The following is a 16,599-nucleotide window of genomic DNA, read 5'->3' as shown; positions in this document are numbered from 1 at the left end:
TTTTGTTGCTGCAACCCTTGCTGATCGACTGCAGATCACCAGAGATCTATCAGCACATCGGGATACCTCCTGCCCCCTGCCCTGATCTCAATATTCCTCCCAACTCGCCCCCACCCACCCACCCACCCACCCACGTGTAACTGGAGCAGCAGACCAAGAGCAGCGCGTGTGTTGGGGTGAGCGTGTTTTGACACTCAAGAGATTTCGAAGGGGGTGTGTCTGGATCCTCCTAGGGTGGGCTTTGTATGAGTGGATTAAGTGTCTCGGAGAACACTAAGAGTTTGTTTGGGAGGCTGAATGTGATAGATGAGCGGCAGGCATGGCAGCACTAGAGAGGGGAGATGAAAGCAGTGACGCGGCTGCGCTAAGGCCAGGCAAGTTTCTTAGCACAGAAAGAAGAGGCAGACAGTAGCGTGCTGTATGCCTTGACATAATGAATCACCTTTCCTGAAATCAGAGGTCTTCCCTCCATTATCTCTGCTATTTTATCTCGGTAATGCCTTATTCCTGTACAGAAAGGGGACATCTCACAAGGGAAACATGAGACTCACTGTCCTTCTCTACACAACCCCCCCTCACTTTGATTCTCCTGCTCTAACCCTTTCATATGAGTGTGCAGGGGGCATTTAAAAGTAAATTTGCTGGGGCAATAATTTAATCCTGAGGGGGAGGGAAGTCCTTACCCACAACACGGATCTTGAGGTCAGCTTTGTCCACCATGTTCTCAATCTGCACTGACAGCTCATAGACACCCGAATGATGTCGTTCGGCCTTGCGGATGAACAGAATGGTGTCTATGTCTGAGGTGCGGACATGGATTTCACTGGAATCCAGAGGCTTCCCATCCTTCAACCAGGTGACTACAGGACGGGGTTTACCCTGGAGCAGGAAAAAAAGCTTGGCATCAGTGCCAGGGCTTTTTTTTTTTTTCTGATTTATATCCTGCCTTTTTCCTACAAAGGGCTCAAGGCAGCTTACCTCATTCTCCTCCTCCGTCTTATCCCCACAACAGCAACCCTGTGAGGTAGGTTGGGCTGAGAGTCTGTGACTGGCCCCAGGACACCCAGTTGGCTCCATGGCCGAGCGGGGACTCGAACCCGGATCGCCTGAGTCCTCGTCCCAGCTCTTCACCACTACGCCACCCTGGCTTTGCTTGAGCCATGCCCTGTGTCCACCACCAATCCAGCGGGTAGCGCTCTAGACCATGTCTGGGTGTTTTCACCAGCTGAGTCCTCAGGTAGGGCCTGGATGGCTTTACTTTGCAGCACTGCAATGCTACCTTTTGCCTGCCAACCCTTTTCCTATGGAAGGCCTTTGATGCATGTGAATAACCAATCAGGGTGCTCAGCTAACAGTGGCAGAACCAGAGCAGGTGGCGGGCACAGACAGTGCCAAACCTGGGCAGAGCTTTGGTCTTGCATAGCTTGGAAGGGGGAATCATGGTGGAGTGACACATGGTCTCACAAGGATGCCGCACTGGCACATTTTGATTCGCAGAAGTGTCATCTACCACCAGAGCTGAGGGTTTCGCAGGGAGTTCTCCGAGTGAGTCCAAAATGATCTTCGCACGAGCGGGTGCAAGTGAGGCAAGTCCAAAACCTCTGAGGTGGGCCGGATAAAGGAGTATGGCAGGCCGGATCCAGCCCATGGGCCATAGTTTGAGGAACCGTGCCCTCCTGGCTTCCTATAGCCCTTCAGCCTTTAGTTTATACAAATAAGATATGTGTGTTCATAAACTGAAAAAAATGGCAATAGAACTCAGCAATGGCAAGTGGGCAATATTAGTGGTGTTGTTGACCACCCTGAGTCAAATCAGGAATGTTCAACCTCTTTCAGCCTTGGGGGAAATTCCATTTCAGAGAAGCTCCTGGAAGCCAGATTCTAGGGATGGGTGAACATTAAATAGTTTGGAACAAAGGCAAAAAGGGAAAGGTCAAAATAGCACAAAGGACAACCTATTTGAGCTTAAGGCTTTTACAACAAATAAGGCTTAGGAGAGGACTTTCAAAATTTTAGAACGGCGAGATGAACATGCAAAAGTCAGGAAATCAGAAGTCAATCATCAGTTAGGGAAGGAGTATGGCACCTTGAGAACCCCAGAAGACTGCAGGTATACTCCATTTAGGCCAGATTTAGCCCACAGATCTGAGATCGTACAGCCTAGTTGCCTGCTAATATGCAGTAGTTTCTGCTTAGTAAGGCTGGCTCCAGCCCCTGAGTTATGACTCCTGTGGGCTGCACAACATCCCACTGGAGCACCCATCCCTGCCCCTCCATCACATGCCACTAAGCTCTGTTGACCGCTTGGTATTCCAGAAGCCGTCAACGGTCCTCCAGGAGTCACCCACTACTTGCATACGCCAAAGCTGGGAGGTTTACTTTCAATTTGAGTGCTCACATGGAATGGGATCACCAAGTTGATTTGCTCTCCAACTTTCCTGATGTATGTCTGTCGGAGGTGGCGAGGCAGACGGATCTTGGGCTGTTCTGTGTGGAGAAAAGAGAGAACAAGTGGAAGGGGCTTGGAAAAATACTGGAAGACGCTGGAATGGGAGTTGGGATGAGAGGCCAAGGTGAAGGGAGCCACAAGTGCCATGGGTTTATGAAAGGGGTGCCTTACCTCCAAGTATTTCAAACTAGATTTTCCAGAATCTCTGAGCACTGCCTAACCCCTCCTTGACATCATGACCCTTCTGCTCTAACAGCGGCTTTCAGAAGGGAACCAGGAAGTGTGTGCTGAGCACCTGAGGATGCTGGGAAAGGGAAGAGGTTGGAAAAGGCATCCTAAACATTACCTTTGATGGTAATGCTTAGGAGATGATGCCCAAAGGCACAAAGACCAGTCCTTCCCAGTTTAGGGTTCTAGAGTTTAAATTACAAGACTTGCCAGAATTTTATTTCAGAAGGTTTGATCCCTGCAGGGGGCTGGGGACAAAGACGGGGAAAGATAAGGTGGCAGCGGGGGGCAGAATCCAGAAAAACAGGATAAAAATATGTGAGGACGGATGGTGTGGGCAGGAGGAGAGAAGATCTGACCAGCTGGCCACCTACATTCAACCCACCTACCAAAGCCCAGTCCAAGGTGTTCTAGATCACTGGTGTGTTTTCAGCCTGACTACCAGGGAGTTTAATAACTGGAGGAATGAAGCCGAATGCCTCCACAGAAGGCATATTGAACCTTTTTCATCCCAAAAGTAAAATTCAAGTTTGATTTGGGTTCTCAGGAGCCCCATTCTAATGGCAGCCTGAATTTAATTTCAGAGAAGCTTGTTTGTGAGCTGGGGGTATTCCAGTTGCAGGTCAGGCTAAAGGTAAAATCTAGCGGAGTCAAAGGCAAAGGAAACAAGGCCAAAATCCCACACAAAACATAACAAAACCCACAGCATATTTTAGCTTATACTTCTCCATGAAGATAACTAGGCCTCAGAAGAAGCATTTCCACCTTTTATCATGCAGAAAAACCACAAAAGCCAGTAAAACACCCCAAAAATTCTCATTCATAGGCAAAGGGGTAGGGCCCTCTAGTAGGGCCCTCCTTGGGGGCTGGACTCCATGAGGGACACATTTCTCCCACCAACTTACAATTCAACATTTCTGTTCAATGGGTAAAGTCCATTTTCTGCACCTGCAACATCCTGAACTTCAGTCTGAACTTTTAAGGAGCTATCTGTGATGCTACGTCAATATTAGAGGTAAGGTTCAGCACCACAGATGGCTCCTTAATAGTTCAGACTAAAGCCTGGAGTGTATACACCTCCCCACTGACATGGAGCTACCAGCCCTCATCAGGGAGGTCCAGAGAACAGAGCAGAGATACCAGTGGCTTGGCTTTGCAACTCAAGAGGCCCCAGACAACTAACCAACAATCTCTCGGATGGTGACGGGCTGTGCAAACGTGGCTGGTTGACTCTTGCCCGCAATGTTGACCGCAATGACCCGGAAGAAAAGCTTCTCGCCTGTCGGAAGTCCCTTGGCGGTAAAGCCACAGCGCTCCACCAGCTCTGTGTTGCAAGGTATCCATTCATCAGCTTGGAAAGAGGGCAGAGAGCACAGAGTTAAGGGACAGCCAACAGCCGGTGGCAAGCAGGGTGTCTGAGACTCTTTGTCCTGCAGAAGCAACTGGGGCTTGGGAGGAGGGGGTGTCCGGAGGGAGTGACCAGGCAGGAGATCATGGTTCACCAGCAGAGGCGAACAAGGGCAAGACATGCTATAATCTCTCCACTCCTATACAAAGGTCACCCTCTTGAAATTATTTCAGAACAGCCCACGTGCAGCAAAACCTTGGGTTGCGAGGAACTTGGTCTGCGAGTGTTTTGCAAGATGAGCAAAAAGTTTTTCTAAATTTTAACTTGATAAATGAGCAATGTCTTGCAGTACGAGTATTACACGCGCTTTGCCTCCCAAGCGTCATGTCACAACTGAGTGCCAGTTTTTCTCTCTCTCGCTGCGGGTGTGAGTACAGCATCGTCTCCCCCCTCCCGAGCACACCCGCCCCCCCCCCCCCCAGTGTGCCTGCAATCGCACCCACCTCCCCCCCCGAGTGCACCTGCCTCCCCCTGCGAGCGCGCCCACTTCAAATTTTTGTGATTAAAAAATAATAATTACAGAATGGATTAATCTTGTTTACACTGAACCCTATGGGGAAATTCGCTTTGATGTATATCCAAAGTGCTTTGGATTACAAGCATGTTTCCAGAACGAATTATGATCGCAATCCAAGGTTTTACTGTATATGTAATCTTCCAGCCCTGGACCAAGGTTCAAGCCACATGAGGCTACCAGAATGCCAAATGAAGATTGTAACTACGTCGCAGGCCTCATCTCCATGAGTGAAAACACTTGCGAAAACCAGGGTGGAAAAGAGAACAGGCTACTCTGGCCTGAGTCACTGACAGGAAAGGACAGGTAGACCCAGGTTCAAAGGTTAAGGGTCAAAGATGCACAAGGTGACAAGGCTACAGTTTTGCTAAGGTCATAGCTATGGGGAAACCACAAGTAAGATGGCCTGGTCCTCTGTGGGGCTTGTTACAGCCCTAGGGAAGGATATGGGACAGGGTGATGGAAATGGCAACTTCTCGGCCATCCATATGCATGGCTAAGAAAATTATTATTATTATTAATTATATTTCTATACCACCCATAGCCAAAGCTCTCTGGGTGGTTCACAACATTGAAGTCCCCCATCCAGATTCCAACCAGGCCTGACCCTGCTTAGCGTCCAAGATAAGCTGTGATCAGGCGTGAAAGGGCAGACTGTGGTGACCTAGTGAAAGAAGCAAAAGGGAAACGGAGGTCGCCCCAGCTGGTGTGCTAGTGCACCGAGGGCTGATGTGTGGTTTTCAGTCCTTCAGGAGGAAGAAGGTCTCATCAGAGTTTGGCTACAGAACATCGAGGGACCATGCTTTAACTGAGTGCAAAGACGGAGAGACCAATAGCAGGCGATTTCACACAAACCACCCGCCCACCTGGCTTCCCCTCCCGGTTGCAGTGACTCACTTCCTTCCTTGCAGTACTCGATGAGGTAGCCGTCAATGCCCCCGGCGCCAATCCGGTCCGGGGGACGCCACTTCAGCGTGGCCGTGGTGTCCGTCACGTCCTCCAAGGTGAGGTGCAGCGGTTCGCTGGTGGGGGCTGGAGTCAAATTGAGAGAGTGAGGCAGAGGGATGACACAGATACGTAAAGGCACGGCTTCCCCATGCCCGCCTTGGCAATCTCACAAACGCCAGTGTGAGCCTAATGCCAGTCCTGGCCTGCACAGCCCTTCTCCAGATCCTGCTTTTCCTTTGGTTTACTTATGTATTTAAAGTTTTTATAAAACTTTAGTGAACACTCTCAGAACAGTGCACAGCAAAAACCTGCAAAAGCATAAAATTAAAACATATGCATAATAAAAAATAAATATAATAAACTGCATCAACCAAATAAATAATAGTAATAGTACCAACACAAGAGCAATTGATCCACAGCAACCAATAATCATATAATAAAAACCACTATAAAAGCCACGCACTATTCAACAATGAAAACGATGGGCGAATAAATACGTTTTAACCAGAATGTGTAAAAGGTAGGCTCCAGGACACCTGCTTTGGTTGCTGTTTTGTACTAACTACACAGAAGCCAAGGTATAGCAGTAAACTTTAAAGTGCAGGCACTCGTCATGACACCTCCCATAGCCACATCCTTTAGGTAGCATCCACAAATTATAGCTGCAGTTGTGTTGTAGGTTTTGTCTTATGTTGGTGTTTACTGTTTTTATGAATGTTTGCAACTTTATTACCAAATCAGTTTTTATTTTATTGCAAATTATCTTGGGAGGACTCCTTGCCTGAAAGTGGCCTAGAAATACATAAAACAACTAAATTTAAAAAATCCAGGCAACAAAGCAGCACACCAATTATGGCAGTTTTGATCTCCACCAGGATCAAAACTTTTGCCAAGCTTTTCAAGGCACCCCCAAATTTTGTGCATGAACACAGGGAACAATGTGAGTATTGCTGGGAAATTTCATTTTCCCCAGCCTTTGTGAGACAAGCAAGCAATCTTGGAGGGAAGAAGGAAGTCTGTGGGCTGGTGGCAAATGTTGTCACCCTTCCTGCCAATAAAATAGGGCTAGCGCTGTGTCCCTGTGCGCTCCGGCTCCACTAAGCCTCTGCAATGCAAGCAATGGAGAGAGTGCTTGTGAAAGCCAGACAGTGAAGAAAGCTGACAGGAAGAAAATGGATGCATCTGAAACATGGTGCTGAAGGAGAGCTTTGTGAATACCCTGGAGTGAAGGAAAGGTGAGCAAGCGGATCCTAGATCAAATCAAGCCAGAACTTTCCCTGGAAGCAAAAATGATGAAAGTAAGGCTGCCATGCTTTGCATACACCTTGAAAAGGCAAGACTTGCTGCAGAAGACAATAAGGCTAGGGAAAATTGAAGACGGAAGAAGACAGAGAAGACCAAATATGAGATGGGTCCATTCCATAAAGGAAGTCACCACCTGGAGCTGAGCAGGACTGCCAAGGACAGGACAGGCTGAAGGTCAATCATTCGTAAGGTCACCGTAAGTCAAAGGCAACTTGATGACACGTAACAGCAGACAAAGTAGGAGAAATTCCGCCCTTTTTACCCTCATTTTCGCTCAGCCTCATTCTTCGCCTTCATCATGCCCACTCACTCACCGATAGGCATGAAGGGCTTGGTATTGTGGCTGGGCTGAGAGATTCCGATGGCATTGACTGCGAAGACGCGCATCTCATAGAGCACCCCCTCAATCATTTTGGTGGACTCATAGGTTGTCTCGGTGAATACATCAAAATTCAACTTCATCCAGCGCATGCTTCCCTTCTTCTTGCGCTCCATCAGATATCCTGGCTCACAAAGGAAAAATACGGTTAATGGAAGAAAGTTATAACCGCCCAGCTTGTTTCTGTCATCCTGGCCATCTAATGGGCTTTTGCTGGGATTGTATTGTGAATCAGTCAACGGTGTCCACGTGAACATGGAATGCCAGGTTGTTTTAGCCATACCCTAATGAGCACAATCTCCACTCATGCACAGGACACAGATGTGTTTGAGAAGAACAGCTATAAATCCTGCATCATGTAAGATAACAGAGTTGTGAAACAGATAAGGATACAGAGCTGTGAAACTGACAAGGAGGGCTGGCAAAGTTTCAAGCTCAGAGGAAACAACCACAGCAGAACACACTGACATGCTTGTTTATTTTTTACACATTTTATACTACTGTTTTAAACTAGAAAGTTTTACATTCTGTTTCAGCATGTTGCTACGTTTCCTGGCCTTAACTCTTATGAACCACTCAGACATCTTCGGTTATTTAAGGAGAGTGTTACTCAGCACCAGACATGTCAGGAGCACGGATTTTGAAAGAGCGCCAAGGTACGCGTAGCAGTGGCACCCACGACACTCGAGAAGTGGCTCTACGCAATCCTTCGCCATGTCAAATGGAAAAAATGTTTAAAGCAGGTGGGCAAGGGCAGTGATGTCACACGCGCAGCCCAGTGGGAGCTTGCGGCCCTGGGAGGATGCATTTCTTTCCTAGCCTTATCTGGAGATGCCAAGGATGAAACCAGGGACCTTCTGCATGCAGAACATGTGATCTTCCACTGAGGGTTGAGCCCTCTCCTTCTTTTCAACTTGTTGTGGAACATGGGAAGCTGCCTCTTCTACCAGATCAGCCTGTTGCTCTGCTCTAGCTAGAAGCAAGTGTCCAGCATCTGAGGCTGAGGCCCTTCCCAGCTCTTCCTAGCCCTGCTGTTACCTCTTGCTTTTACTTAGACAACCCCAGAACTGAGCCAGGGACCTTCTACATGCAAATCATACGTTCTCCCACCACTGAGGCAGGACCCTTTTCCAAGACCAGGAAAAACTGGGATGGAGAAAACAAACAGAACACCCATTGCAGCAATCTCAAGTGCACCAATCTAGTAGAGTCGCTTTCTGAAGTATTTTTGTTCTCAAAAATTCATCATAAAATGAGTCAGAAATAATCAAAAGGAAGTAGGTATTATCAAACCAGTAGTTATGGTTAAAAAGAATCATCAGGGGTATTTGGATTATTTGATTGTGACTTTCCTCAGTTGCCCCTCTGTTCTCAGTGCTAGTCTTGCTTATCAATTAAGTCAATGCACACGTGATTAATAATACTGCATTCCCTGAACATGCTCCTTGAAAATTCATATAAACGCCCACATTCCAATCACATATGGTAGCATTCAGTCCTTCTCCCACATCCCCTCCTGCAATCTGGTAAAGAGGAATTACAGGAAGGGCTCACAATTAGGGGTATATTTGGTGAACTTGAGGCTCAGATGACATCTGGCTGGTGCTGGGGAATATTGCATGGCTCTGCAGCTCCTCCTGCATGCAGTTCCTTGCCCCCACCCCCCACCCCCTGCTGCCCCATGCCATTTCACCTGTACGTAAAACCAGTGGGTGGGATCATCCAGAATTCTGGACTGTCAGGATGCTGATGACACAACTTCTCCCCAGGAAAGAGCAGGTTTATAGCTGGGGGTGGGGTGGGGGGTGTTCCTTGAGGCATCTTTGTCACCTGAGGCTCAGGTGGTCTCAGGGGCACAAAGCGCCTTCTAACACCCCAGCCATGTCCCAACCTGAAGAGGGATCGCCTCCTTTAGCCATCGATGCTCTGGTCATTTCTGAGATCAGCCACTGCCCTTGAAGACTGTTCAAAAGCTATAGCTTATGCAAAATATTGCAGCCGGGCTGATCATGGGAAGGTCAAAGCACAGAATACGGGTTCTGCTCCACTTGCACAGGCTGCCCACACACTTCTGAGCCCAATTCAAGATTCTGATTTTAACCTCCAAAGCTTTATATGGCTTGTGTGCCACAGTACTTGATGGAACGCTTCTCTCAACGCCAATCCACCCAGACACAACAATCGACACCCAGGGCCTTCCTCCAACTACCTCCAAGGGTAATTCAGCTGGTAGCAACAAGGAGGGCCTTCTCTGTGGTAGCCCCAAATTACGTAATGATCTCTCCACTTGGTGCTACACTAAGACTGTTCTCTACATCACAACCCTTAACAGTTTGAAAGAGCACGTGAGGAGATGGATACTGTCAGCTGCTTTACAAAGTTTCGTTTTGTTTAAACAATATTTTAATTGTTAATCAGTTGTTTTATTTTGTGGTTTTAAATGATGGCCGAGATACTCCAAATTTTTAATGTTATTCTATTCTTTGTTTATTTATTTTCTTTGTGAGCTGCCCCGAGGCTTCAATGATGGGTGCGGCATAGAAATGTTATATATAAATAAATAAATAGCTGTATGAACCTGTTTTAATGGTTTACACTGTTAAGATTTGGTTTTAAATTATTGATGTTTTAACTGTAAATTTATATTATTATATTATATTATATTATATTATATTATATTATATTATATTATATTATTATAATCTATTGTACATTACCCAGACAACTTCAGTCATTGGATGGTATGGAAATAAAACTAATAATAATAATCTGAACCAGTTTAGCACTCACCAGTGACAGGCATGCCTCCATCGTATTTTGGTGGCTCCCACTCCAGAATGGCCCAGTCCTCTCCCACTGACGTGATGCGCACAGCCTCGGGAGGATCAGGAACATCTGCGTAAGACAAAGCGCGACAGAGTCAGAGATGGGGAATGCTGGGCCAGCCAGGACTACCAGACCACGTCTTGGATCCCCTTCATAGCTTCACTACTCACCCACAACCTTGATGTGGAGGGTGGCTACATCTTCACCCACCGGGTTGGTCACCTTGATGGTGTAACTCCCTTCATCAGAGCGCTCAGCACTCTCAATCACAAAGCTGCTCAGCTCCTTCCTTTCTTCTATACGAACTCGCCCCTCCTTCTCTGCAAAGATCTGAAAGAAGAGGGAGAAATAGCCCGTTCAGATTTGCAAAGCCAAAAGTGAGCTAAAAGTATGAGGAGTCCAGCAATTCAGCACCAGTGGTTTCTCCAGCATCCTGAAAAGATTCACATTTATGTGAAAGGCAAAACCAGGACTCTGCCTACATGATGCTGGGATATAAAGTGTTACTTTACAAAAGACTGGGAGTTGGATCTAGACAAACTAACCCTTACTGAGGGTTTTGGAATGACTGGAGGGGTTTTATGTAACAATGAAAGAGATCTATTATCTGCTTTAGCCCTTCTGAGTTCAGTTGTTTCCCAATTAATGGTTCCTAGTGCTTCCAATCAAAAGGCATTGTGCAGCTATTTCATCTTTTCTTCCTTAATGGGCTTTTTGCAGTAAGAAAAAGATTGAAAAAGCAATGGGGAAATATGGGAGGAAACGAGTAGATGATGACAGCACCCAGACCCCATATAAAATTCTGTAAATGATGCAGGTTGATGACACAAAGAAAGTCTTGTATGGAAGCACCATATTGCACAATAAAGGTTGGGTTAGGCCAATTGTCACCCTCTAGATGTTTTCACTTATAACTCACATCAACCAACATCAATGCTTCATGGGGGCTGTAGGCCATACCCAGAACATCTGGAAGGCCACGAGTGGACTGCCTCTGCTAAAGCCCACCCCAGAGACAGAAACTTAAGCCCTGAACCCAAAAATCTTCTCATCCTCCATCCTCTCCCAGCACTACGTACCACATCACCCCTCATCCAAGTGGCCACAGGTGCTGGTTCCCCAGTGATGTTCACATCCAGGCGCAGCTTGTTCCCAGCCACCACCACAATGGTGTTTTCATTTGTCTTTCCTGAGCAGTCCAAATGGATCTTGGGGGGCTCTGGAGAAATTAAAAATGACAATACAATAAAAATAGAGATACCCTTTTCCTCCTTGTATTTGTTGAAGATCCCTGGCATGGTACATTTATTGCCCCCAACTCAGTGAGCAAGAACTACAGATAGAAACCAACTGATCAGAACTCTCTCCTGTATATTTTCCTTGCCAAGTGAATTATTATTTCATCCCATCTCTTGAGGAGAAGATTCACTTCTTCTGAGATGAATTGTGGCCTCTTCCACTTTTTTGATGGAAATACAGGAGACCCCATAGGAGCATCTCCTAACTATCTACCGAGCTTCCCCACAGCAGCGATGGAGTTGCCTGCCTCAGTGGGACCGGAGAGGATTTCATTTCACGATCAACTTCAAAACACGCAAGACCCATTCCTCCCAGGAGATATTATTTCCATTTTACAGACAAGGAGTTAGGGGATGATACATAGCAAGAGGCCTCTTGGATCAGACCAAAGGTCTTTCTTGCCCAGCATCCTGTTTCCCATGGTGGCCAAAAGGAGGCTACTCCAGGGAGGCTGCCAGCAGGACAAGAGGGAAATAGCAGCTCCTGCTGTTCTCTCCCAGCTGCTAGTGTCCCATGCCATGCTGCCTCTGATCTAACAAACATTATGCCCAGCAGCCACTGACAGCCATTCCATCTGTGATTCTGTCTAATCCCTTTTGTTCAAGTTGGTGGCCATCACTGTGCCAATGGGTTTTGCGGATTAACTTGGAACAAAGCTACTTCCTTTCCTCTACCTTGTATCTCTCACTGCTCAGCTGCATCAGATGACCATGGGTTCTAATATTGTGTGTGCGGGAGAAAAATTTCTCTCTGTCCATCTCTTCCCACACCATGCATCCATTTATACACCTTTATCATGTTCTCCCTTTTCTCTAAAGTAAACAACCCCCAATGCTGGCACCATTCCAAGTAGAAGAGAGTCTTCTAATCAGAGGGACTTGCTAAGGCCAAGTCTGTGGGCTGAGCAAGGATTTAGGCCAAGTCCAACATGCAGCTAATGGGCTACATCTGACAGCTCTGGTACTGTGATCTTCCTTTGGCAGTGCTCTTAGCACAGGGTGTGTGTGTGTGTGTGTGTGTGTGTGTGTGTGTGTTGGGGGGAGCTCTGTCACTCACAGCACCACATCTTGCTTTCTCAGAATACACTGAGAGAATCTTCTGGCTTTTCTAAACCCACCATTCCCCCCAAAGGATGGTAGAATCCACTCACCTTGTTTGGGAACATATTCGATCTTGATTTCTAGAAGTGGGAGAGAACACAGAGAAAAGGGGTGAGAGAAACAGCAGTGAGCAGTATTTGATGATATGTTACATGCTTTCTCTCTTTCATGCCACTATATAAATTATGATGTGATGACTTTCCCCCTAAAAAGAGTCCCTGAGAAATATAATTCAAGCCCGTGAGACCATCATGGAACAGATTTCTAGTTTCTGCAGGTAGAGTGAAAGCTTTTCAGTCTAGGCTTCCATTAGCAAAATTAAAAAAATAAAAATATAACACATTGTAGATGTCTAGACCAATTGCTTACAGATCATGCAAGCAAGACCTGCAAGCAAGTGTTGCAGTGCAGAGAGCCTCTGTTCAGGATCCCAGCCACTCCATTCCTGCCCCCACCAAGCTTTCCACTTTTCTTTTGTCATTGCAAATCTTCTCAGTGCTGCTTTGTGTGGGCAGGGAAAGTTCTTTAGTTCTTAATTTCTTTAGTTCTTATAAATAGCTTTTGTACTCCAGAAATTTTCCAGGTTCCATCAAACCTACTGAACTCTTCACCTCGGGGCCAAGAGATTTCCCTGTCTCAGGTAAAAGGAAAAATCAATGGCACCAGGCATTTGGCTGCCAGAGGCAAATTGTATTTATTTATTTTTCGATTTATCTCCTGCCTTTTTCCTGCAAAAGGCTCAAGGCAGCTTACATCATTCTCCTCCTCCATCTTATCCCACAATAACAACAACCCTGTGAGGCAGGTTGGGCTGAGAGTCTGTGACTGGCCCAGAGTCACCCAGTTGGCTCCATGGCTGAGCGGGGACTAGAACCCGGATCATCTGAGTCCCAGTCCCACGCTCTCAACCACTACAGCCCAACCTACCTCACAGGGTTGTTGTTGTGGGGATGAGATGGAGGAGGAGAATGAGGCAAGCTGCCTTGAGCCCTTTGCAGGAAAAAGGCAGGAGATAAATTGAATAAATAAATATATAAATAAATACACCACACTGGCTCTCCACTGGCTCTTTGTCACAAATGACAAAGTGGTGGCTCTCCCCATTCCATGTACAGACACGGACCAGTGTTGAATCCTACTCTGACTCTGGCAAATGGGCAGCATCTTCCACCACACCTGAAAGCAGCAGCTTCATTCTAACACTTGCCACACTCCCGTCCTTCAGCATCCACTACCTGAGACGGCTGCCTCATCCTGCCTAATGGCAGAGTCTGCACATGGGCAATTTTGGTGCCATTTTGATTACATAAACGGAAGCACGCATAGGCTGAAACATCACACGCGTTTCCAAAAACAGTCCCCTTGAATGTAGATCTACCCCAAGAGGACAAGGCATGTGTGGAAGGAACCAGGAAAAAACAGGATCATATTTCAAGCATCTTTCCATCTGTTTCTGGACCAGGATGGGCAGAACCACAGTGTTCAATTGATACAAGTGATACAGTCACCAGTGCTGAAGACAAGCTTTAGTAACTGGGTGCTAAAGCGGATGCCTTAACAAGAAAACCCTGTGACCAGTCATTCTGTAGTGCAAAGTCACAAATGGGGTTTGCATGCTTACAGCTTACCCTCCATGAGCCCACCCTCACTTTCCCTTGGTCCTTCAGGCCTAAATCCAGACAGGAAGAATGAGAGCCTGTGACCACCCAAGGGGCCCTGCAGCTCCTGTCTTGCCTTATGCGGCTCCGGAGCTTCGTTGTCTTGCTAGGGTAACCCTCCTGTCATTGAGTCATGCCTGCTGGTGGCTTACAGGCACTCACCTAGGAAGTTGAGTTTGGCAGAGAGTGAAAGAGCATATCCATCAGGGATAAAGGTATAGTCTCCTTCATCCTCAGGTCTCACATCATCAATGACCAGCTTGTGGAACCTACACAAAAATGGAAACATTCAATTTAATTTAAAATGTATTTAATGACATGGTTTTCCACTTCTAAACAGACAGGTGGTGGTTTGTATATCCTTAGAATCAGAGAGTGGCATGTTAAGTTATGGGATTTTGTCATTATGAGGGTATAATCCCATGGATGTTTATGCACAAAAAAAATTCCCCAATTATCAGCACTTCCTAGGCAGCCATGCTGGGGCCTGTGGGATGTTTGCATGTCTAATCATGCTACAGGATTTGGACCTAAATAAATAGCCCGGATTATTACAGCAAGCTATGGAGGAAGGGCTTTAGGCTAAGTCTGAAGTGATTTAAACCTTTTGGAACAATCAACATATTACAATGATTTGCGGCTTATTTCTGTTGATATTTGAATTGTGGGGCTGGAGGAGACTCCTGCAGGTCCCTTGGACTGCAAGGCGATCAAACCGGTCAGTCCTAGAGGAGATCAACCCTGACTGCTCTTTAGAAGGCCAGATCCTGAAGATGAAGCTCAAAATACTTTGGCCAGCTAATGAGAAGGAAGGACTCCCTGGAGAAGAGCCTAATGCTGGGAACAATAGATGGCAAAAGAAGAAGGGGACGGCACAGGATGAGGTGGCTGGATGGAGTCACTAGGGCAGTGGGTGTGAGCTTGGGTGGACTCCGGGGGATGGTGGAGGACAGGAAGGCCTGGAGGAGTGTTGTCCATGGGGTCGCGATGGGTCAGACACGACTTCACGACTAACAACAATAACAACAACAACAACTGTTGATACAAGAAGAGGAAATGGTGGCATAATTTGACTGTTTAATATGCTGCTACTGTTGTGGTTCTTTTTTTGAAAAAAACAAACAAAAAGAAACATGGTGATTTGCTCAAGGTCATCAAATGAGATCTAAAGCCAATCAAAGCTTTGACACTGGATTTCCTAATGGAAATACCATACTGTACCCATGTCAGCACTTCCTAGGCAGCCCAATACTTCCCAATGCCATGTATCACACAACCGGGATTTTAGGTCATTCGGCCGTACATATTGGGAGGAGTCAATGAAGACCCAGATTCACACATTTCCCACATATATAGCCCTTGGCCTAAGCGCAGCACTGTCCTCCCTTTGCACTCACCTGCCGTTGTGAGACATGGTAATGCGTTTGCTAGGCCGGACCTCGACTCCATTCTTGTACCATTTGCCAGTCACCTTCTCATCGGACACTTCACACTTGAAGACAGCCTGCTCAGTGGCTTTGACAGTAAGATCAGCAAGGCCCTGAACGACCTCAAGCTGTTTTTCTGTGTAGCGAGAAAGAGACGGAGAGGTCTGATCCTGCAACATCCCCCTGGGAAAATCCAGAGTGGAACCCTTCTACCCTCTGGTCTACCAGTTCCCACACACCTTCAACCAGGAGGTGCCCTTCTGATTGGCCACCGGTGGTAACAATCTGATAGCGCCCAGTGTCCTCTTTGGTGGCTTCATTGATGATGAGGATGTGCTTTTTCCCATCCTTCTTGAAGCGGTACTTGAAAGTCTCCTCACGGGTCAGCTCTACACCATCCTTTGACCTGGAGGCAGAGAGGAGAAGAGGCCAAGTTGGAGATTAAACAAAGACAGCGGGATATCAATGATGCACTTGGGGCAGAAGACAAGTCTTCACAGTATCACAATGGGCAGGTTATGAGACTTCCACATAGAATATGTCGATAGTAAACAATTGTGTCTCCCATGATCATTTTTAATCTCATATAAAAGATGTAAGACAGAAGGATGACATCCTGTAGAGACAACAGTAAGCCCTCTGGACAAGAACTGGGTCAATTCATTCCCATTGATTGATCCAAGAATATCTAGTGTTTCAGCTGGTGGGCATGGACTTTATTAATACTGGAACAGAGAGCAGTGAGAACCCTATGTAAGCAGTTCTGATCTTTCTAAAGGAAGTACACAATGCAAGCATTTTACACAAGTAAATCCCCTCTGGTTGTATACAAAGGTACTTATCTTGAGCAGTGAGCTTTCTGCGGATCCACACCCCCTCCTTTTTAGACAGACCTACCTCCTTCCTAAGAGAACCAAGCTCAAGAGCAACACATTCTTCCTGCCTTCAATGGAAGCAAGTTGGGCAGAGATCTGATTAGTTGGCCCTTGTGGCAATCACCAAGGCAACTCCCTCCTCAGCTAGTTGTAGGGAGTGTTGAGTGGCTGGCTGTCCTTCCC

The 16,599-nt window shown here is 46.7% G+C and overlaps 1 protein-coding gene across 1 annotated transcript in view; it reads right to left on the bottom strand.

Moving 5' to 3' along the window:
• Positions 1–16,599, bottom strand: part of MYBPC2 (myosin binding protein C2) — a 57,829-nt gene that overhangs the window by 9,622 nt on the left and 31,608 nt on the right. Inside the window, exons 13-24 of the mRNA XM_044444522.1 lie at positions 15,781–15,947; positions 15,512–15,677; positions 14,277–14,383; positions 12,507–12,536; positions 11,137–11,276; positions 10,228–10,387; positions 10,022–10,126; positions 7,167–7,355; positions 5,497–5,631; positions 3,861–4,028; positions 2,399–2,487; positions 684–879 (exon numbers count right to left, since the gene is read on the bottom strand). Coding sequence (XP_044300457.1) covers positions 684–879; positions 2,399–2,487; positions 3,861–4,028; positions 5,497–5,631; positions 7,167–7,355; positions 10,022–10,126; positions 10,228–10,387; positions 11,137–11,276; positions 12,507–12,536; positions 14,277–14,383; positions 15,512–15,677; positions 15,781–15,947 — 1,652 coding nt within the window. The remainder of the gene's footprint in view (positions 1–683; positions 880–2,398; positions 2,488–3,860; positions 4,029–5,496; positions 5,632–7,166; positions 7,356–10,021; positions 10,127–10,227; positions 10,388–11,136; positions 11,277–12,506; positions 12,537–14,276; positions 14,384–15,511; positions 15,678–15,780; positions 15,948–16,599) is intronic.

Source organism: Varanus komodoensis, unplaced genomic scaffold (genome assembly GCF_004798865.1).
Source record: "Varanus komodoensis strain SLA01 unplaced genomic scaffold, ASM479886v1 scaffold45, whole genome shotgun sequence".
Lineage (NCBI taxonomy): Eukaryota > Metazoa > Chordata > Lepidosauria > Squamata > Varanidae > Varanus > Varanus komodoensis.
Note: the sequence above shows the minus strand (reverse complement) of the source record. Positions and strands in the feature narration are given on the sequence as shown.